Here is a 24059-nt window from a genome sequence, read left to right on the forward strand (position 1 = left end):
AGACTCTTTACCTCACCAAAAGTCACTCTGAACAACAGTGGAATAGTGAGGAGCTTACAAATGGAGATGCTGCTGGAATAAAGACAGAGATCCTAATCACCCCTCCTCTTTTTGGGTCTATCAAATCCAAGCCTGCCACGTTCTACTTCACATCTAGAAGCCCTCCCATCCCATCTCCCTTGTCAGGAACATCACTTCCTCCCCACAGCACCAGCCATGACCTGCCTCATCTGCTGCACAAAGCAGCACCCACACATTCACCAGTGAAGCCATCATGGTCCCCTTCTCTCTCTTAATCCACAGTTGTACCACAGACAGCTTCTGTCACAGATACAGGATACAGCAATCCTACCGTTACATAGATGACCTGTGGGCCTCCCTGTGAACAGGACTTTAACAACAGATGTTTTCACTGATGTTTTAAAAAGCAGAAGAAGCCATGAGATCAAGGTAAATAATCTTTTCTCATCAAGGTAATGGCACAAAAGGTGAAAAATTCTCATGTTCAAATTCATTCATTGAAATCAGTCCAATTTGATGTTCAAAGAAGGCCTGTAAAAATCACTTTTATTGTTTGCACTGCTACTTTTCCCTTTAGTTACTGATGTTCTGGAAAAAAGGCTGCACAGGTTATACCATTACATAGTGGTGAATCATCCAGTTCAATGGACATATCTTTACAGGATGCTCTTTTGCTGCTACTCAACAGTGGCTACTGTTAAAATTCCTGTTATGGCTCAAATGAATCATGTCTAACTGAGAAATGGAATTGCCTAAGAGTAAGCAAGCTAAAAAGCACCTGGTATGCTGAGGACAGCATTCCAAGTAATACTGGGCACCTCTGTTTTCAAGGAAGGTCATTTCCATTAATAACTACACATGGTGCTTCTTCTGCATAAAAGTTTGAGATAAACTCCTTAAATTACTCTTTAATTATCGAACAGTGGAGTCTGACTGTGATTTTTTGGGGGGAAGAAATGAAATGAAAGCAAAAAAGAATAACAAAGGCAACATTTTTAGCTCATTCTGGTTCCAACATATTTGTTAGAAGAAATTTCTTAATTTTCTAGTGCTACTGGGCTTCTTTAAGCAATGAAGAATATTTAAGCTACCTTAGAAGATTCTATGATAATCAAAGGAGCCTTTTTTTGTGTCCTCTGAATCTGGCCTGTAAAAAACATAACAAAACTCCTGTTACAGTGACACAGGCATTATTCCTCCAAAGAAGTTTACAAAAGCTGTAGCTCCAGTTACAGTAACCTTACCTAGGATCCCAGATTAGAACACCTCCCTCCCCACTGATGTCAGCAAAAAAAAAAAAGAAAAAACAAACCAGATCAGAACATCAGAACAGTTAAGTTCTTCTATGGAATAAAGGACATCACACACATGCACATTCCTGATCCAAAGTCTATTGTAGTCACTGGAAGGTTTTTCAACAGTTTCACTGAGCTCTAGACCACACAACATGTAACATGACTGCTGCAACTTGATTTAACTCAATAATTATAAATCCAGTAAAATGTTCAAGACCCAAACCTACTGATCTCTGTGACAATCTTCATCACCGATGTCAGTGACCCCTATTTATGTTTTGTAACAACGAAGAGATCATTAGAAAAAAGCACAGGTAGCAGTCACTGAGTAGATTTTTGTATTTTTTTTTTCACGAAAACTTGCTTGGTTTGTTCTAATACATTTCATTTTTTTAAAGAGTATGGGTTGTTCTTTCTTAAATGTTAATGAAATGGAAAAGCTAAGCATGTAAGACAACATATCTATGGCTTGCAATGATTCTTGACAAGAAAGAAACCTAGGCTCACCTTTTCACTCCTCTTCTTGAGCAGAGCATCAGCTGTTGTCCCCGAGAAAATCTGCATCCCAAAAGCACGTCCAGCTGCTTTTGTATAATCACATGCCTTGCAAAGCTTACGTTTTAGAATATGATGTTTTCCACATGAATGATGAATTATTAATGCTTTAACCTTCTCAGCCAGAGGCCCTACAAGCTTCTGTATTGCAGAAACGCTTTGTTCCAGTCCATCCAGTCTTTTAACTTGCTGCTCTGCATTCCTGTTTATATCAGAAAGAGATTTTTTCATTTTAAGGCAAAGCCTCTTCATTTGATTATTTCTCAGATTTTTGTTTCTTTCCATTTTCAGTCCAGGCTCAGATGTCTCTGCTTTTACAATCTCGATATCTTTTTCAATGCAATAGATTTCTTGGGAAATGCTGTTCAGTTTTTTAAGCATGTTGTCTTGCAGCATCAACAGCTTATCTATTTTCTGTTCAAGGAAGGCAAACTTCATATCCATGACGTTAAAACTTTCAGTGCTGACATCACTGCTTACAACACGACGAATCTGCGGGGGCTCCATTGTATTACCAGACCTCTGGCTTTGCAAAGCATTTGGATCAAACATTTTTGCCAAGTTGTTGACCACAGATGTAGAAGAGCTTTGCCTGCTGGATGTGGTCATTTTGCAAGTTTAGGCTGGGGGAGGAAACGCTCTGATGCTCAGCTGCTTGAGGACGATATCAGTTGCAAAGGCTTCCCATCCAGACTGCACTGGTATACAGCCTACTTTATTGACTCCAACTCAACTAATTAAGTAACTACTGTCCCACATTTGACTAAAACAGAGGAAAGAGACACCCAAATTACTTAGGAAGGAAAGCGCCTTGAATCCATTAATAATATATATGCATATATCTGTTTCCAAATGAAGCAAATAGAGAGATGAGCATCCTAAATGCACTCGGTTCAGTGACATCAGCCCTAGAAGGGACAGAACTATTTGCACTCCAAAGGAATTTGTCAGCAAAAAGGCTACATGATACATGAGAAGTAGAGATACTTTGGCAGTAGTGCTGCTGCTTTCCAGAAGCCTAATATGTAATGTGATCCTTGCTCTGAAGAGAATAAGGGCCCTGTAAGGGCCTTAAGCATGGCTGCTTAAAATTGCTATGTCTTAAGGTGAGATTTTCAGATGAAAGCCTCTATTGCTTGCCAGGAAGCCTCTTATGCCAGCAGGAAGTTGATGGAGTTGTTAAAAACAAATTCGCTAAGGAAAGTAAAAGAAGGAGATGCTGATTGCAGATTTTTTGGAAAAAAAAAAAAAAAAAAAGAGAACCCAATTCTCTGCCTAATATTTCAGCTACAACATATCTAGTTCTCTACACAAAAGCAATTCCCTTCATATCCAAAATCTCAATTTATATCTGTATTTACTGGTGCTATGCTAACTTGCCACAAATTAAGGAGCTCTTACATTTTTCTATGATCTGTTCATTCAAAATTCCAAAAATTGATAGACTCTGTTCTTTACTTTGTCTGTCAGTACAAGTCATACAAACAGGGATTAGTATTCATAACTCAGACAGTCTGCTTAATCTTTGCAAAAGGCTTTCATTATTTTCAGAAGGACAAGATCGGACAAAGAAGAATCAGTCTGAATAGGAATAGGATAAGTCTGAATTGCTGGACATTTCTCACGTTAGTTAGAAAAACAAAAGCAGATTTTAAGAAGTAAATATTAGAACCAGAGCTTTTCACTTCAAGTCAATCGTATTCCACGTGAGCTAAAAGCACACCAGTATGGATCACTTTGATGGAAAAAGGCTGCTTTTGGGATACAAGGAAAAGATTGCCTTAGACAGGTGGCTGTCATGGACTGACCACACATAGGACAGTCTGCACTTGTGCAGTACATCTCACAGAATGCAACAGGTAAAGTCAGCTGTTGGAAAACAGGCAGACTGTAGCCCTATTCAAAGGAACAAGAGCTTCTTTTGTGGCTCCTGCAAACCAGGAGAAACCAGCCTCAGTTTATCCATCCTTCTAATGGCAAGCATGCAGTGAGTTCTGAATATCTAGCACATCGAATATTCTATAAAAATTGGTTCTGTTCACAAACTGAAGGACATGAAGGATCTTCTCCTTATTTCTGGGTGCCTTTTACAGTCAAACACAGCTGATGTTTTAAAAAGTATTTTCTCACAGTCATTTATGAATCAGCGTGCAGCCAGTGTCGATAAGCTAATTCAGGAGCTTGTTCTCAGGTTAGCACAGGTTAATAAAAGAAAGAAGTTCCTAGGTACATTTGTCACCTATTGGAGCAGCGTGTTACTGTGACTGAAAGGTGAACTGTGTCCATGCATGACGCTGAAGCATGGAACAAAATCTCTTCTTTACATAACAGACATTACCATGAAGTGACCACCACGTGTCATTGTGCGTAGCACGTTCGCTGAGTGGACTGAGAAGGTTAAATAATTTTAAAATAGGAAACAGGACAGCAGAGAAGAAAACGACAGGGAATTTAAGGATCCCTATTTCATGGAAAGAATAATATACAGAACAGCAGTTAAAAAAAAGAAGAAGATTGAAGCAAAGAAGATCATGGAGGCTCCTGCAGAGAGCAGTTATGTTTAAATCCCTTTGCCTTTTTCTGTTCATCTCTGTTAGAAAGATAAACTAAACCCTCCTGACAGTTTCACATCTGCAGAAGCCTGTTAGACACAGAATTCCAGGAGAGGTGTTTGCATGCCTGTAAAATGGCCAGGTTTGCAGAGCCATTTATCTTGTGTGAAGTGCCAGCTCAGAAGCTCACTGGGAGCTTTCCCCGACCCCCACTGCCCTGCACAAGCTCAAGGTTAAAGGTTTGTTGTGCCTTGCCACCTAGTTAGGGCTCCTGCTTAGGGGGTTTCATAGGGAAAGCCTGTCAGCTGCAGAGATCCTCTCCAAAGGAACATTATGTTGTAACAGCAAGGAAATGATAAAAAAAAGGACACGCGGATAGTAATGGCAAAATCATGTGTTATATTACTGAGCACAGCCACATATGTTAAACATTTAAATCTCTTCTAACGGTTGCCCAGGGAAATGTTAGGTGAAACACCTCAAACCAATACTATAAATACTAATAAAAATGTTAAGCTCTGTGAGGCAAAATCCTATTATCAGGTATCTTCAGTGAAGTCCTATTGATTTTATATTATGCCACAACATGAAAAAATGCCAGGCACTTTTCAAATGTAGAAAACCAGCTATTAAAATGCTTCTCTACAAACCCATCTGTATGTGTTAGCTCTGTCTGAAGCTGACATGAGTTAGGAGATAGTACTGCTGTGTGGAGGTTAGAAGAGGAACAAATGGAAGAAATTTAACAGCAGTTTTCTTCCTGGGTCCAGGGAGGTGTTGCCAATAAGTTCTTCAGAACTGGGAATCTGATTGCTGCTTCTTGCTCTGCAAACTGGAAATACTCTTTCAAATTCAGATATCTTTCAGTTCAGTGAGAGTCAGTTATTTCAGGTAATGTCTTATATAAAAACTAGTATTATTTACAGTATTTGCACATTTCTTTCTTTGCAGTGAGCATCATTACCACCATTACGTGATAAAATTTAATAACAGTATACGTGAATAATCTGAGATATTTTAATAGCTGAATACCTGAATGTTTTTCCCAATAATTTAAATAATATCTTAGTGACTATATATATATGGTTTGCATATGAAATAAGCCTGTAAAACAGCTATTTTTTTCTCCTCTTACAAGTTTTAGTGATGACTGAGTTTTACTACAGTGGTTTCTTCCTGTTTTCTTTACATTCAACTATCCATGGCCTGCTTCATTAATGAGCTTTGAGCTCACTGACGACATTCAGTTTTCACTTAGCCCCAGAAAAATATTTCTGTCACATTTCTATTCTTGTTATTCTAAACAGCCCATATAAACCAACATAAATTTACCCTCCTAGCCAGAACACTGGATGTAGAATTGCAACAGCAGTTCCCACGGTACCTACAGAGGAGGACGGTTTCATCCCTGCTACCTCTGGTGCCAGATTTCAGGATCATTGGTTTGATGGTTGGAAAGCCTGTTGAATGATTCTGAGTTCTGAAGTTCCTCAGTTCTCTCTTCTGAGGAGAAAAAAGTGATACCAACTTGACTGGATGGTATTTCCTCATCCATGCCATTCTTCCTCAACTCTCAGTATCACTGTGATAACAGTCAATCAGTCAATCATTTGAATTTGCACAACGCCGAAACTGCAAAAATGGCTGCAGGAGATTAAGGGCACAAACTGCAGTAATAGAATGGAAAACAAAGAAGTATACATCCAAATGAAAAATTAAAAAGAAAACAATTCCACTAGTTCTGAAAGCAACACAGTATCCCACCTAAATATCTAAATATTGTGCCTTGGAATATTAGCGTTAGGTTACTACATCATGTAGGTGACAATACCAACCCAAAGGCTGATACTGAACACTGGGAATTTTTACATACAGTAAAAAATTGTGTAACATAGTGCTAATCATTGTTTTTAGTCATCTACCAAAAAGAGTTTTGTTTCTTCCATACAATTGTTGCTCAGCTCTTGCTGAATTAAATGATTTAAATGGCTCTTACATAAAAAAATATATAAAAACAAACAAAATAACCCTCCCTGTGTTTGTTTATTTCAAGTTGTGTGAGAAAAAGCCTTAAAGCAGCATGTCTATAATACAGAAGCACCTAAAATTCAAAAGAAAAAGCAAAAGAAGCAGCAGTGGATAAGTGACAGTTCCAGTGACTTTCATATTTTTAACGTCTCTACAGACGTGATACAGCAAGTCTGCAAGAGATGAGATAAAACTTCATGTGTAGCATCAGCTTTACATTTGCCAACAAGAGACATAAGTAGGTTCCACTTCAGCCATTTGACTCATAAAGGGGTTAAAGGTGAAGACCGGGCAGGCTAGAGAAATAAAAAGTCTCCTTTCTGCTTTTTCTCTTGAACTCACACCGTGGCCATTTTCTCTGTACACATGAATATGACAAATCTGGCTAGCATTAGGAAATTATCACAGACAAGCCAGTTTGCTTCCCCAGCTCTGTTAGCTTTGTGCTTCTGAACCACAAGCCTCAGGCTCAGAGGTGCCCAGACCAAGCTCTTAGCAGGTTCTGATCTTTTTGACTGGATATCAGTCTCACAGGTATAAGAGCAAAACAGCTTCAGAAAAAAATCCTGCTAGTCCAGAACACCCAATCTAATCAGCAAGAAGAGCTAATACTTGCTTTTTAACATATATTTCATATGTGATAATTTATCGGTGCAAATAAAGCCTGACAAACTGCTTTCTGCTTAAAAGAGTTGTACTCTTGATTTTCACCAGCTCTTGGTCCTCTGACCGTACTGCTGAGATGCTAACTGCCCTGCCTTACCTCTTCTTCTTCTATCAGACTCACGTCATAAAGAGTTTTCTTCCCCAACCTCTTTTTTAACCTGAATCTGTTCAGTTTAGCTCAGTTCAGCTCAGTTCTTCATAACTGTTAAAGGCCCAGACAGAGCACCTCGTAAATTTATGGTTGCTGGTATCGACCATTATAATAAACAAGAGCACAAGGGGAAATGTTTGAATCGAATTCCAACTTTTTGGGCTCCAAGCTGTGTGCCAGGATATGCTACACTGAACTTTATCTGGAGAGCACAGTACCATGCTCATCAACTGTAAGCTGTTCTAGACAACGTACCTCCTGAACTCCCATGCCTGAGTTGATATTTTACTACTGCAGAAGCTTGGAATATCTCTCCTCTGCTCTTTCCTCATAAATAAAATGTGGATCCTGCCATTCAGGAGTTTGCAGCAACTGTGTGATGCATGCTCCCCATTCCAACCATTGCTCACTCCTAAGTGTAAGCAAAATGTGTTTTTCTGACATTCCCACACCTACATCTGAGCAAGAATCAGGTTTGCATGGGGTATATGTTAAGGAAAAAGAAGTGTGAACAACTAGCTCTGGCTTACAAGTGCTAATTTAGACCATGCCATCTCTGCTTTCGGAAAAGGTAACGTGAGAAAACAGCTTTCCTCAATCACACAGATATTAACTGCATGCATTTTAACACAATCCAGGTAAAAATGGATAGAACATAACAAATTTCAAGGTAAGAGCCATACTGAATCATCCTGTGCTTTTCTTATTAAAATAGTGGGAGGATCTGGAGGAAAGACAGCTTTATTCATGCAGCTAAAAGACAGTGTGTAGCACATAAAGTTCTTCATATATGAGATTGGCCCCTATATTGAGCCTCTTAAGAACTTCCAGTGCTGAAACTTCCATTATTTCTCTAAGTAATGTGTTGCAGTGTTGACAATTTCCTATGTTAGAAGGTTTTTCTAATCTAAATTTCCCTTGGCGCCACTGAAACTGATTTCTTCTTGTCCTATCTGTGCACAAGGAGAAACATTTATTCCCTTCTTTGTGGATGCCTCCTACATATTTGAAGCTTATTATTGCATTCTTTTCTTAGACTTCTTTCTAGTATATACATATTTATATATATATTCTACAGAAAAACTCACTATAGTTTTCTAGAAGTGGTCAGCATTTTTCTTGAGAGGAAAAAAAAAAGAGGAATAGATGGAATAGATCATGAGTTGGGTTTTTTTTTCTTTAGGAAGGTGAAAATATTCAAGAGTGAGTTGGAATGTGTGACCAGCTCCTCTGTGAAAATGGTAAGCATCTTGTGATGCATTTCCTAGAAAAATAAAATAAAATAAAATAAAATTTGGTTTTCATTTGAACACATTGATTTCCTCTTCTATAAAAAAAAATTGCTCAAATCCCTGTCATAAGATCTCAGAACAGATGAAAGAATAATGGCAATTCAGAAACAAACAGCAGGACTCAACTTTTAAGAATGTCAAACAGAAAAATGATTATCTACCTGTTTTGTTTCATAATGACTTAAGATCTTCATAAGAAATTAAGACCTTTGTCTCTCAAAGATCTCATTATTTTTATCTACAACCTCCTTATTCTTCTGCCACCTTTTCATACGCTGTTCATTTCCTTTTATTCATTTCGGAGTCTATTTTGCACTTTGCAGTACACTTCTTTATATACCTGGAACTTCCACGTTCCTCTTCCTTCCTCTTTTATCTCATGGTTGATCTGTATTCATCCATTTAATGAAAAGTTGCCCATAAACCAGGAAAGAGCTGAGAATATACGTTAGCCTACTCTTATTAGGTTCTAGTACAAATTCACTATTGTATTAGACATTTTGCAAATAAGCAAAAGAAAATCTTTTTATGGAACTCTGATCAAGGGAGACACAGGTTCTGTTCCCAGATTGGCCATATTATGGCTGGACTAAGCCATAGAACTCAGCAGAGCAGTTCCAACAGTACTGTTTATCTCTGAATCATCAGTTGTGTTTCACAGGGAAATCATAGATTTGTTTTATTACCTATTGTGAAATGATCATAAACTGCCGACATCCCTAGCAAAAAAGTCTCCTTAAATCATTTGCAAATAAGATGTTTTGAAGAAGATTGTTTCATCATTTACAGAATATTTAAGTAGAAATCTCAGTAGCCTCAATTAAGAAACAGCTTTGGGCTATTGGGGAACAGGAGAGCTGCTGTCTAAAACACGGATGGATTGCATGTTCTAGTCACAGAGCAGAGAAAGCACTGTATATGGGAGAGCACAAGTGAGAATTAAAGCACGTCTGCTCTTTCTCTAGTACACAACAGCTCCCTGAGAAACAATATAAGCTTACAGCTGCTCAGCTCTGACACGGACTAGGGAGCAGGCATGAAACCTCTGAAACAGATTCAGAAAGCCATGCTGTGTTCCGAAAGTTCATAGATGTCAGTGATGGTAAGCTGAAGAGGAAAACCATACTCTTCTCCTTCCCCTCCTTCCTCTCCCCCTCCACCCCAAAAACATATCAGCATGGATCAGGGAATTTGACCAAAATGATGCATTTCTACAATCAGCAGCCATGCTGGACTCTTTCACTGTGGGGGCTGAAATAACTGTATGGCTAAGATTAAGCGACATACTGTGTCATGAGTGATATACGTTTATGGCTCCCCCGGGGTCTGCCCAAAACATTAGTTTGGAACTCTGCTCAAGGTCAGAACAGGAAACAGCTTTATGCAGGGCAGGAGAGTACAGCGAGGAAGTCTGGCACTGAACTTCATGAGGTAGGACTAGGGAATTTACTGCTCCACAGGGCTCTCTGCATGCAGCTATTCTGCAACCTGTTAATTAATTACGAATTCTGACTTCCTTTACTATAATGACTTTGGTAACTAAGTATCCTGGAGATACTGTAGCGATAAATCCCTAAAAGCAAGTACCAAAACAAACTGCAGTGAATCTGGATACAGATCAGTGATCAATCCGTATATGCCATGTGCTGGCCTTTCAGAAATACTACCACCTCCAAATTAGGAACCTCTCTGAAAGTGTTCATATGATCACCTTTTGCAAAAAAAGAAATAATGAAAAAAAAAGTGAACTGATCTATGCTGGACTAGATGACCAATAAAGATCCGCTCCAACTCAAGAGATTCCATGCTTCTACGTATATCACTTTAGGAAATGTCTAGCTCTTTGGAGATGAAAATGATGATGGAAGACACTACCCATACTCTGGGGGTGATATTCCCCACACTGCAGAACTCTGAAGATCTCTTTCGTACGGCAAAGAATTTGCTTAGGAGGGTTCATCCACTGCAAGTTGCGAGGTGCAGTATTTGTGCAGGTCATGCACAATTCAGTCACAAGTGGCATCGCACAGCTAATGGGTACACAGGGCATACGCAGATGCCACTATAATCATCATCTGTATGCTTAACAGCTGAAGATGGAAGCATTTCACCACCAAAAAGCACAACAGTCTTTCACCAAGGGCTGGTCACCACTATCATCTCCCGCTGTCAAGATACCACCTCAAAAGTCTCACCTCTGCTTAGCTGTCTCCATTTTACTACACTAAAAACAAAACAAACCTCAAAACCCAGAGTTTTTTAAGGCTGAAAAATACTGTGTGATAAATTACCCATTAATAGCATAAAACTCTATTTCCAGGAAGCCTGTTTAAAGGAAAATTCCTGACTTTCTGAGGCTAAAGCCGAGGTGTCATAACTCTGAAACAGAGCAATGAAAGGAGCACTGTCTCCAGGTGCAGCAGGAGCTGTACCTCATTTCATCTGCTGGGTAGACTGGTTAAAGTCTTTGGTAGCATTCCAAAACTTTCTGGCAGCTAGCATCCTGTATTAAAATTTATAAACCACGAATGGCCTTTTCTAACAAAAAAGTTAATTCAGGATGGACAGGCTGAAAAGACTTGAAAGAGACGGTCATCAGAAGTGGTTATATGGAAAATTGGATGTAAGTAACACCTTTCACTCCATCAGAACATACTAAAAATATAGCAAAAGTAATTTCAGTGAGAAAGGGAAACTATATTGATTAAAAAATCTTTAAAAGAGCTGTGGAGAAGAGCCCCAGAGCTGCCTGGCCTGTTGGGAGGTAGAGGAGTTACAAATGATGCATTATCTCCTCCAGAAGGAGCATACTGACAGCTCAGATAGAGCTGTAAAACTTATCATCTATTGTCCAGTCTGTGGTATCAGAGCCTGTGGTAACAGGAACAGTGAGCACTGTCTGTGGTGGCTGCCCACCCAACAGGCAATACTAACAGAAGGAGCTGAGATCCTCATGGGTCTCGGGCTGCCACTCTGTGGTCAGATAGCTTTATAAAACAAATCTTCAACAAGCAAAGGCAATTACCTTCAGATTCATCATACCTTAACCTACTGTTTTCCTTACTGTGAAATAATGCAAAGACACTCTCTATCTAGTGAGGCTAGTGAGGCTCTCAGAGTGACAACTAGGGCAACGTGCTAACTCATTTTCACCTGTGCTGGCAGTTCCCCGCTGCCTCTGCTGTGAGACTGCTTATGGAAGTACAGAAGTGGGAAGAAGAGTTTGGGGTTTTTTTGCTTGTTTGTTTTGTAAAATACTAGAAAACTCTCTCCACAACACTATTTGCCTAATTTTGCATCATATACTCATGAAGAAATTATCTTATCCTCCTGTGCTGCTGAGGTACTGCACCAAAACCAGGAACCCGCTCATTCTGCAGGTGAGCCAAAGCAGTGCTTGTTTAGCCAGGCAGGCTCTGCTGAAGCAAACACTTTTTTTTACTACCATGACTGCAACCAGAGTTGGAATTAAACAGATTTTAACTAAGCAAATCAACATGAAAAGCAGTGTGCTGAAAACACCTTGATCGATTTCTTCTTCTAGTAGCCTAGTGGGAAAAGTGTGAAATAAACAGCACATTCATACATAGCAAAATGTCAGAATCCAAGACTATGTAGAAGAAGGACAAGCATCCTGAGACACACACACCAGAGACCTGTGTTTTTAGAGAAAGGGTAATTTGAGTTGATTTTCATAACGTTTGCGCATTTGGGTGTATATTTTTCAATATTTTAATAAATTGAAAATTGTGCCTGGCAAGTTTCCATAGCATACTTTTATGCTTTAGAAGAGGAGAATTCAAAGAAAAAATGTTACATAAAATTTAACTTCTGAGCTGTATTAAAAAGCCCTAAAATCCAGGAAGTTAAAAATTATAGTTTTTCTCCATTTTGATCTGTTTATTTCATTCCCAAACAAATAACCCATACTGCTCAACTTCATATGACAGAATGAATGGATGCGAGGTAAGGGTCCCTGAAATCTGTCTTCCTGTCTTTCTGTCCTGCTCAGGGTACGTGTTAGCTAACACCATTTTGCAGTGGTGGATATTCTCAGATACTTTCAGCTACATGTCTTCTTTTGCAGCTATTTTCTTCCATGTGGAGCAATATCCCAACAAAATGAAACATGGTCAGCTCTTAACCCTGAACTTTGAAAGCCATTACAATCATCACCTATTTTTGCATCCCTGAACTCTCTTATGTTCCAAGTAAATGATCATTCCGTGTGCCCAGCCACCTGGCTGAAAAGATTAGCCTCAATCACTGTCCAGCCGAAGATGTTCAGGGAAATGAATACCAACATCAGTATCAAGGCATTAGAAAGATCCTGTGTGGTACTTCAGATTTCAATTACCTGATGAGATACAAAAGATGAGATGGTAGCTGGCAGAATGACAGTATGTTATCTAAACTGAGAATCACTACTATTTTCCATGACAATTTTTTTTTTCCTTAAGAGAATAAAGTTGTCAAACTTTCAATTTCGATGTAAAAAAAATCCAAAAATTGAACATAACTTTTGGACTTAATATTGTAAAAACTTCAAATTCAAAGATTTCCAAGAGAAAAAGAAACTTAATAAAGACATTATGTGTCTGCTAAATATATTGCTATTGCCACTTACTCAAAAACTGGGGAGAGGAGTCCTGCTGACAATTACCTGCCCTTGGTAACTGAAAAAAAAACATTTAGACATCACTGACTTCTAAGGCTCTTACAAAAGAGATTTCACACAGTCGGTTCATTCATACATTCTCTGAATATTATATTTGCACAGAACTTGCTATCCTGGAGAGCACTGAGACAGGGCAGGATTTTCCTTGCAGGTACCTCTCTTGCCTTCAAGAGCCTGCAATGGCATTGGCAGATGCACTCCTGCACAATCACATTTCTTCTTCTACGCCTTTTGCTTCTCCCTCTTTAGGCAGCCTAGAATTAGGAAAGAACCTGCTTAAGTGGAATAAAGTGGGTAAGCAAGGAAGGAAGCACTCAATGGGAAGGAAAAAAAGATCCTAAGAATAAAGACGCTGTAACGGTCTCCAGTTTATTATCTAGAAAGGTCACTGAAAAGTTCTAAGTCACCAGATGTTATGACAGTCTATAAGAATTAGGGCAGAAACTCTGATATGGCACTTCTGCCATTTTTTCAGCTTCTCAGTGCTTTTCTTGGGGAAGCAACGTTCCTTAAGGCGGATCAGCAGTCAAAAGACATCTTGATCTTTTAGTAAAGAAGATGAGCTAAGGTTTTATGTTATAGAAACGCTGAAAGGAAACCGCTGTCTGAGGTCAGTTTGGGCATCTAATGAGCACAGTGACCCAAAAGACACACAGCTGGATTACAGTATCTATAGCTGGAAAGTTATTTCCCTGCTTCAATGTGCGGGAGACGTAAAATCATGTAAGATTTAAGGTGCTTGGCCTCTGGGAGAAGCCCAGCTGGCTGAGCAAAAAGCACACTCCCTTTGGCCAGCTGTAGCTTTTCCCAGACAGAAGTTTCTTTTCATAGCATTTTTATCAACATTAACTGCTGGATACGTCTGTGGTTTGAATAAACAATAAAGTACAACAGTGTTACAGAAGCTGGCTAAATAAAACAGTCTAGTATTACCAATTCATTAATATTCCACTGCTGAAAAAGTGTGTTTCAGGCTGGAAATGCTGAGGGATTACTTTTTTTTCCTTTTAGAAAAAAGTATTTTGTTAGTGCTACGCTGCTTGCTGAGAAGCCTCACCTCACTACCACATATTATCACTTCGCAAACTGCCGTCCTACCTCTTAAACATCTGACTCCACGTGACTACCAGCTTTTTACTTTTCCAGAAAACATGAAGCAGTGTTTCATCAGACCTCAAAGGACTCCAGCCGTCAGCATCAATAAACCTGGGTTCGGGATGAAAACCTGGTGCTAATAAAATGGCTTCAGCATTGTTCAGCGTAGCACACAAGTATCTGAAGCAAGATACATTTTCCCAGCAAGCACAGGAGAACCAGTTCACTCAGCCTGCCTCAGTTGTGTCACCCCTCTGCCAAAACGCACACGTTGTGCTTCCCGTTGTCACCCGTTTCAAATTAAAATTCAGTTCCACTGCACACCTGCAAGCTACCAACCTGGAAGCTCTAAACCTTTGCTAAGTCCACGCTGTGGGGTTCAGACTTAGTTTTATGAGGAGGACTTTAAGCTAAGGACATCCGAACTGAAGTATGATCTATTTTGGAAGGAACTTCCACCCAAGCAGCCAAAACAGGTGCAAGGCAGCCTTTACTACAGGTGGTCATGTTTCTGTGTCTCACCCTCCTGTATCACTATGTGCATCCAGAAGCATTTCTGACTGCTCTTTGAAAAGTCTCAGAGGAGAAGTTTTGCCTGCTATTTCTTCTTACTTGTGAACTGCTTGAATAGGTGAAAATATCTGAGCTGTGATGGTAGAACTCTTCACAGAAGCTGAAAAGTGTCCATCCCTTAACCAGCTCATGCAGGACTCAGCTGCATGCACTGGGGAGCTGGCCTAGTTCCTCAGTGAAGCAGGCGGCTGGAGCAAGTACTGCCTCCCAGCCTCTTGGAAGGAAGACAAGGGAGAAGCTCATACTCTCACCTTCCCCCCTTGCCCCATGTTGGCTCAATCACTAGCAGGTTTCCTTATCTTATCTGAGAACACAAAGGGTGTTGATGTTTAGCCAACATGGTCTGATCATGCCTCTAACTTGCCTGAGCTTCTGCACAAAGGGGACCAAAAAGTTTGCACTGTTGAAACAAAAAGAAAAACGAGACAGAAATGATTCCTTCTGCATTGTACAGCTGATCATGGAAAACTATCTGTGTAGCAGTATAACATTTAATAAACACAAATGGGAAATTGACTTGAGAAACCAGAGGTATTAAGAAATATCATATGCAATATGCATATGCAACAGTGATTTTTGGGGAACCTGATCTTTTGCATTTTATGATGCTTTCAGACGACATTGTTGTCTTTTTCCATAATAAATAAATAATAAAAAGAAAAAAAGCAAAGCATAACATTGCTCAGAATAAGTCTGTAGTATTTATGTTAATGAAAGATTAGTTCTGGATTCCTGAGTGTCTAGTGACTCCACTTCTGGGACAGGGAAACATGAGAAGAACAGTTTTGTTATGAAACAAACTCTGCTCTTACCTCAGAAGCCCTCTCCTCTCTTCCCCTGACCTATCCTCATCTGCTTACTTCTTCTATTTACAGAACTCCATCAAGATTACTTGCTCTAATTTGATCACAGGTTTTTAGGCTCCAGAAAGAAACCATCTGGCCAATTTCCATGGCCTCTGTCCCGTGGAAGGGCATAGCAGAGGATCAGAATGGTCCTACCTCACTATGCAGCAGGTGGAAGCTTACATTATAAGCTTTTTTTTTTTCTTTTAAACTCTGTAATATCTTTGAGATCACAGACACAAGTTATAATTTTTTCCTCCTTTTGCTCCTCTAGCAGTTGATACCGTTACACTGCTTAATGCTGGGCATAAGAATAACAAGAATGAAGTTACAGAACCTCTAGAGCTCATAAATCGTAACTTCAGTTACCTGTGAGATGCTTTGCCTAAGGTTAGCACCCCCTATAGTCAAGAGAGAGAAAGAGACCACTACAGGAGAGTTACTACACGGTACAGGCAGGAGGAAAAGTCCCTGGTGGTTGTGCCTTGCCTTCCCTTCTGACTTGAGGGATCCCAGCTTTGACCAGACATCTGATTTTCCAAGGGCGATGGACAGTGGTAGACAGTGTTTTTGTCATTACTCATTTTCATACACTGGTCATGTATGGTGCTTGGAGGAATGGCATCTGCAGGAGTGATGGATTAGGCTTAGATCAGAAACCACAAATTATTCCCTCACAATGCATAAATAATACAGGTTAGCACTCTGAAAGGAATTATTCTTCGCAAAACATCCACTGGATATTGCCATTGCAAAGGCAATATTCATGAGTTGGAACAAGTCCATAGTCTTTGGAAAGGCAAGCCAATTTTACACAACAATTTCACTTTGCAATTATGCACTGCTCTTCGCTTTCTTGTTAGCCTGCTTAGCTAGCTTTATAGTCTCATAGAACAGTTCATTCCTCTTTCTTTCATTTGCTATTTTTTTCTTTCTTCTTTTAATTTTTAAAAGAAATTTGCTTTTCTAACTAATTCTTTTGCCTTAATCTTAGTAAGTTATGCATATGCCTCTAAAAAGTCATGGTCACTATGAGAAGATGGATGGGAAATGACTGACTGCTATTTCTCCCAGCGCAAGACAAAGATGCTCAACACAGTTATTGCACAGCAGCTTTAAAATGAGAAACAAGAGATGCTCACACTAATTACTTGCTGTTCTGGGGGCAATGGGAGTAAACAGACACATACACAGAAAAAAGTATTGGGCAAAATAACAAGGAATATTTTCATTCACTATATCAGCAAAGACGTAACTTCTGGCAGTGGGCTGCTGTCTGACTGTCTGAAGCTAAAAGAATTTCAGCAGGGAAGAATCTTGCTTCATGTTTCCTTAGTTAAGATGTTCCTTCTAGATCTGGAGCTGGAATGCTGGCCTAGATCTAAATTCAGACTATTCAAATGAAAGTCCCTACATAATTGCTTGTAATCCTTCCTTTCTGTCACTGGAATATAGTTGACATATTCTTTGCTTCTAGGTCTGTGCTACCTTACAGTGCAGACAATTTCAAACTCTTCAGTCCTGCTTGTGCCTGGAATGATTTTGAAGTCTTTATATGACCTCATTCACCCTTCTGCCTGTGGGATTCAATTTCATGACCACTGCACTTTTTTACTTAATTTTTTCATCTGACATCACGTAAAATGAATTGAGATTATCAGGAGCACAAGTCTCTACACCCTCTGTGATTCATATGATCCAATGAGAGAATTAGAAATAGTTGTCACTGGAGCTAATCAAAGAGTTTTGAAACAAAACACTAGAATGTGTTGGAAAATGATGGCTCATGAAAACAGAAGACTTTGGTGGACACATGAGAACATGCTATGTCCAGCTTAACTGGTGAAGAAGGCAATCAAATCACTGCTTGTAACACTTCTGGAATGCCTCATATCACTTTTTATTTCAGTGTTTATTGCATTCCCCTCCTCCAAGAGCACAAAAATGACTGTAGTGAAACTGAAAACCTTACAAAATGAACCAGATTATCAATTTCTTTGCAAACCAATTCCAACCAGCTTGCTTAGTGAAAGTATTTGATAGCTTCTGTGAAGCTCCTGGCTGCACCTGAATTATAACTATGAAGCAGAATCTACTAAATTTGACATTAAAATGTGATCTTATGTGAAGTTAGGTTGAGGTGTTTTAGGTTTTGTTTCAAAGGCTGATCCATTTTAAGTGCAACATACAGAGTTAAAGTAGAGCATGAAGCTCTGACAACAGATACACTTATTGGGATTTGCATAGATGTATTTTTTTCTTTCATAATTCTTCTTTTCTTTATTTTTTATCTTTTGTCCTTGCACTTCCTCTTCTCTTTACACGATACGGTTTCCTAATGTCATGTTTCAGCCACACTATCCACAGAGTAAAGCCATATCCTCCAATTCTTCAGTTTTGCTGTACTAGCTGTTTCAAATTTACTTTCAGTGGTAAACATGCCACAATGGGGATCATCACCATATATCAAGTAGCTGTGATCAGGCAGATCAGGTACCAGTAATTTTCCTAATGGAGATCCAGTGTCAGAGATGAAGCACGAAGTATCAGATGCCTGGCTTGCCACAGCCCAGAATCAAGTGTCGTGGCTCAGACTGTAACTGCAAGGCATTAAGTTCACGTGTCACAGAAGGAGGGGCAGATAAAGCCCTGAACCTCACTGGGGGACTGTGTCTCCACAGCTTCACAATCAGACGTCAAGAATTAAAGCAGCAAAGGCAGAGTTGGTTAAATGCTTGTTCTCTTAGGTGAGCAGAAAGTCTCTCTGCCAAACACTGGTTTTGTCTTGTATTCATATAGGCAAGAAGTACTTGTCAGCCTACCACTCTTCATAAATATATTATCATTATGCTCAGGACAGCGTTCAGAAGCATTTTGTGCAAAGCTGCGAATCTTTGTAACCTGGGCATTTAGACACTACAGAGCACCTGTTGCCAGCACGCCTTCCACACTAACTCCACACACAGCACTGCTTAGACTTTGGAAGAATGAAGAAACAGCAAAAAAAGAATCCTTGACTTACCTCATACACAAATACTGTGTGTGTGGAGAGTAAGTAGGAGGTTGTTGATGGGCTCCAATTTCACACTGTTTCAGTGCACAATTACACTTTCACCTGCCTGAACATACTAAACCTGTAATGGGAGACCAATTACACACAGTAATTTGTATGAACCTTGGAGATCCTACTCCAATGTGGGGACAGTGATTTACGTTTCTCAAACAGGAACATAGAGGTGCAGTTTAATATCAGTAAACAATGCAATTTGCTTGTTTGAGGTTTCTCAGGTTTTCAGGCTCATAAAAATCTGCACAGAGTTAAAACTGGCTGCAAATTAGAAGGTTTCAACGTGTCTCCTTTGTGCTGCAGTCCTCTGCACACTAACAGATTGGTCTGCTCAAGTTCAGGAGAGACTATTTGAGTAGACTTATTTTAAAATCTTGAAAACACATTACAGAGCCCACGAAATATGAAGGAGAGACTTCTAGACTGAAAGAAAAATAAGTAAAAACAAATCCAGATCTTCCACCTTCCCCTCTTGCTATCCCGCCTCACCAATCTGGAGGCAGGAACTATAATCATTTGAAACACAAGCCTTTAAACTGGAAATTGTTTCAGCCTTCCTTCATGATAAATTCTATGGAAAGTATCAGAGGTGCCTTCCTTATAAAGATGCTGATCGCCAGGATGAACACAAATATTGTGACTCTGTGATTCATCATGGGCAGGGAAATAACACTGTTAGATGCAAACAGCTTTATTTTTTTTAACGTTAATACAGAGACTCACAGATCTGCAGGTCTTAGGATACAGCTAGATGTTTATAATCACACATTCTAATTAGCTTGCATTAATTCATTAAGATTGTCTTGTGATTGTCAAGGATCCTTCAGAAAACAGCCAACTGTCATTGCTGAACCAAAAAAGGAAGCAATGCTGTCCTCAATAAGAACTGGAAAGTACTGACACAAGTAGGTTCACAGAGAACATTCAAGACTACGGTTTGAGGCTATGTCACATTTTTATAGAGCTTGGAATTAAATCCCTGGCCATATGAGCCATCTGTAAATCCTATCTATTATTAGCAGGGATAAAAGAACATGCCTGGAGCCATTTAAGGAACTGCAACAATTGGACAGAGGTGGCCTTGTTATAGTTAACATTCATTTCACTGGACATCATGATTAGTGAACTTAGGAGACTTTGGGGCTTAGTTCCTTCAGTTCCCAGCTAGTTTTGGTATTCACGGTTTAGAAGTCAGGACAGAGGATTCAACGACAGCCACTGCATCATCACATTTCATGTCACAGGTCTGACCCTTTGTCACACCAACACCTGCTGTGCTGCTGACAACTAGAGTATGCTAACTTTTCAAACAGCCCTGATACCATCACCATCTCTGTGGAGGTCCACAACCTCTCCCAGGGGTGTGAAACCTGATGTCTGTGTTCCAGTGCCTGGAGATCACTGCCAAATCCTTCCAGAGTGAGCAACATGTCTGTCCCTGCAGAATCAGCCATGGTTATGCCTATTACTTGAAAATCAAATGAACAGGCTATTCTTAGGTATGTTTGCTCCGCAGCACATTAGGAAAAGTCATCCCATTTCCAGGACTTTACAAGGTTCACAAGGAGCAAGCTACAGACTAATTCCCAGACAAAATTAAGCTGAACAATTCTTGGCTTGATCATTCTGCAGATTGCAATGGCTTCTCACCAGTATGGCACAAACGTTCCCTATCAGTTAGGACTTGAATATTCCCCTTTACAAGCATAGCTGCCCCTTTGAAACTCAGAGTAAGCCAGGCAGAAATTTGATGAAGAAAGGCAGTATCTCCTTTTCTTTTAGAGGGAAACTTCCATGCAATATGGTCACAACAGAGATGTGGGAAGCCCCATTAAAGGAAATGCAGCAGAACCCAACTGATCTCTTTAGAAAGGATATAGTACAGAGTCGGTGCAAACTTTATGGAAGAATAATTCTATACTTTTATTTCAGTGGGCTTCTCTGCTGTGCTGTTTAATTACTTTGATTGTTTGCCAAACTTTAGCCTGTCTCAAGCAAAATAAGCTACTTCATTCTGATAATCTCTCAAATACCATTCTCCTAGGAAATGACATCCAGCCAAGTCACGCACACATGAATTTACATCCAGAACAGCTGGTCAAGGTCTGATGATTTCTGATCCTTTGCATGCCTATCACAGAGCATATTTACATGGTATATGAAGTGTAAAAGAATGAAGATCATCCAGGAAAGGCAAGTGATTCCAGTATCATATTAGTAAAAAAAAGTTTCCCTCCTCTTTCCTATAAAACTACAAATGACCTGACATCTTGAAAACTCTTTGTAGAATCCAGCTCCATTTTCATCCCTGAAGATAGCTCCGTATTTCCTATAGGGTAAGGTCAGCAATGCTAACAAATGTAAGTAAGGAACATCATGCATTTGATGGCAGCCAGACTAATCTGTGCTACCCACAGTGCAAAAGTCACAGTGGGCAAAGAAAAGTATTATTTAAAAAACTGGTATAAGTGACATTAAAGCATAAAGGTATATATTGTCTTGCAAAGCACAGAAATATCCTCTTCCACTCCCAATGCCATCTTCCAGCACCACCTTCCAGAAATCCAAACTTTCATATTTTTTGTGGGTTCTGAGCTAGCCAGATGGTTAAAACACTATAGAGTCAACCCTTAACCAAGAAAACTGAAGAAGCCAGTTTAAGTGAAATGGAAAAAGTCCTCTCAACGAGCAACATATGGGAGACTTAGTAAATACAGGGGAAATCTAGAAAGACAAATGAGGAAGGAGCTGAAAGAAACTGTGCACTGGGAAACCTACAGAAAATAAGAATGAAATTTAAGATTTATAAGAGGAGAAACACCGGAACTGATCTCATGCTATAATCCTAGGAAACACATAATCAGCAAAGTTTCATGCAGTTCCCATACAACATGGCTCCATTGTCAACTATTTTCAATTCAAAAAGCAAAAGAATCCTGAAAGCAAAAAGAGCTGAAATAAGAAAAATCCAAGATAAAAAAGTAACATCAGAAACAGAGCACAAAACATGATAAATAAATTAATATAGACATAAAACATTCTATGAGACTGAAACTTGCATCACCTGAAACCTCTGATGAATGATTTCCAGGCAGAACTGAGAAATTAGCTATGTCATTTTACCAGAAGATTTTTCACCACTGGAGGTCACTGTAAACTTTAGTAAATTTAGGTCTTTATCAGACCCTCAAATAAATGAACTGTACACAAGGTATCCACGTGTTGAGCTGAGATAGAACTGAAATACCACTTGCAGAGAATTTGAAAAATACCTAAATGTATAGCTAAATGTTGAGGACTTCTCACTGCTGGAGAAAACTTACTCCTGTTCCAACTACATGCAAAGCACTTGGCAGTCTGTTAAGATATTCAGTGGATGCCTGCACAATCACAGTGACCAGCTTTACTTTTTTTTTGTTAGTTTGCCTCTTTTACCAGTGTTGCAGACACTTTCCCTGAACACTAGGAAGCTAACACTAGGAAAGATGATGGGGACAAAGTGTGAGAACTAATAGCTCCTTAAAATCAAAGTTCTTTGAGAAAATGAATGTAGGATTAACAAATGTTTGGCAATATTCCTAATAAAAATATAAGCATGTTAGGTTTGAAGGTCTGCATCCTGTTCGTCAAGCTTTCTTCTCTTTTCATTGCATTCAGATGGCCATTATTGGAAACTGCCTTTCAGATAGTTCCTAGCACAGCCATTCAAACAGGTAGTAGAGTATATATGCTATATACATTATGGACTTTAAACTGATACTCAGGTAGAAGAGACAAATGTCCAAGTTCCTGTCTCCCATATTGTAATGTGCTGTCTCCCATGTGCTGATACGCACATCCACACACAGACCTGGTGTTCACAAAACAGAGATCCTGCGTAACATTCAGGGAAAATAAAAACGAGAATACTGGAAATGAAAGAAGGGAAACGAGCTCAAGTGTTTGGTGAGGAAAGGGAATTGTCCACACACAGGTTTCTTTATTTCCTGCTAATGGAAACACACCAGACCAATTCTTGGCTTCTGTCAACAAGCATAGCTCCAAAGGAGTCTGGCTTGGTTTGATCTAAATGGAGAACTTCTGCAAAAGAGAGGCAATCCAGGTCCCCCACAATTTAAAAAGAAATTTTAAAGAGTCAGCTTTTCTTCTTTCTTCCTATTTACCTTTCAGCTTTTCCTTTACTCTTATTTATTTTAACTTATTCCAAGGAATCACCAACGGAAGGTTGTTCATAGAAGCCATGATACAGCCAAATCCCAACAAAAACTAAACTCTAAAGAATGAAGCTTTAAAAAAATCTCTAATATGATTAAAGTACTATATGGTTAAGCAAAGGACATTGACAATGACAAGTTACAAGCACGGTAACCACGGTAACTTTATTGCTTCATTGTGTTGTTCTCCTTTCATTTTTATTCCCACATGGAATATGATGTCCTTGAAAGAATAATTGTGTTTTCATTAGATGTATGTGGGACTGGGGATCTTACTCACAACATCATTGCAAATAAATACATATGTTATTAATAACATCTAAAAGCCCCAATTTAACAAAGTATTTCAGCACATGCTTAACTTTAAGCATGTGATCACTGTGATTATTTCATCATTGTCAATAATGTTTAGTCCAGGATCACCCACATGCTGAAGCATCTCTGGCCATATCCTCTAGCATGTGAATTTAGCCCACAGGAAGGTAAAACATCTCAGCTTTCCACTGGAACAAATAGTACTTGCTTGTTTGCAATTATAATTCACTGACAGATAGCGGTCCTTTAAATACCTGATGTAGTTCAAAAGCCTACCTTTTAGCTTCATCTCATTCTTAGATAACTAATGACTCTTTGGGACTACAGTGAAGTACCACAAAGACTGAAGGAAGCATCCTTTATAAGCTGACAAGAAAAAAATCAGAACACATATTGAACAGTGAGTCGACAGATACTCCAAATCTATATTAACTCTTTTCCCTGTGAAATGTTTTGTTGGCATAAACTTCAGTGTTTCACTTGAAACTCAAATGTAAAGTCTCGTTCCAACTCTATGCTGATAAAACTTCTATATAACACTACAGATATGCACTTCTTTTCTTCTTAACCTTCCATGTATTGCTTAATTACTATAAATTATCATGATTTCTAAGCTGAACTGCATAATTGACTTTCTAAAGTCAAATGTAAATGATATATATACATTTTCAACTTTAAAGAGTCTATTTTTTTCTTTGGTGACTGCTGAAGA

General features: G+C 39.1%; 1 protein-coding gene across 2 annotated transcripts in view; it reads right to left on the minus strand.

The window, feature by feature from the left end:
* MYLK4 (myosin light chain kinase family member 4) overlaps positions 1-24059 on the minus strand; it is an 80804-nt gene that overhangs the window by 30180 nt on the left and 26565 nt on the right. Inside the window, exon 1 of one of the 2 annotated variants that reach the window (XM_019613778.3) lies at positions 1824-2480. The exons of the other annotated variant lie outside the window; for it this stretch is intronic. Within the exon in view, the coding sequence (XP_019469323.1) occupies positions 1824-2480 (657 nt within the window). Of the gene's footprint in view, positions 1-1823; positions 2481-24059 lie in introns of those variants that run through there. 2 annotated transcript variants of the gene reach the window in all.

The sequence above is a fragment of the Meleagris gallopavo genome, chromosome 3, assembly GCF_905368555.1.
Source record: "Meleagris gallopavo chromosome 3, MGAL_WU_HG_1.1, whole genome shotgun sequence".
In the NCBI taxonomy this organism is placed as follows: domain Eukaryota; kingdom Metazoa; phylum Chordata; class Aves; order Galliformes; family Phasianidae; genus Meleagris; species Meleagris gallopavo.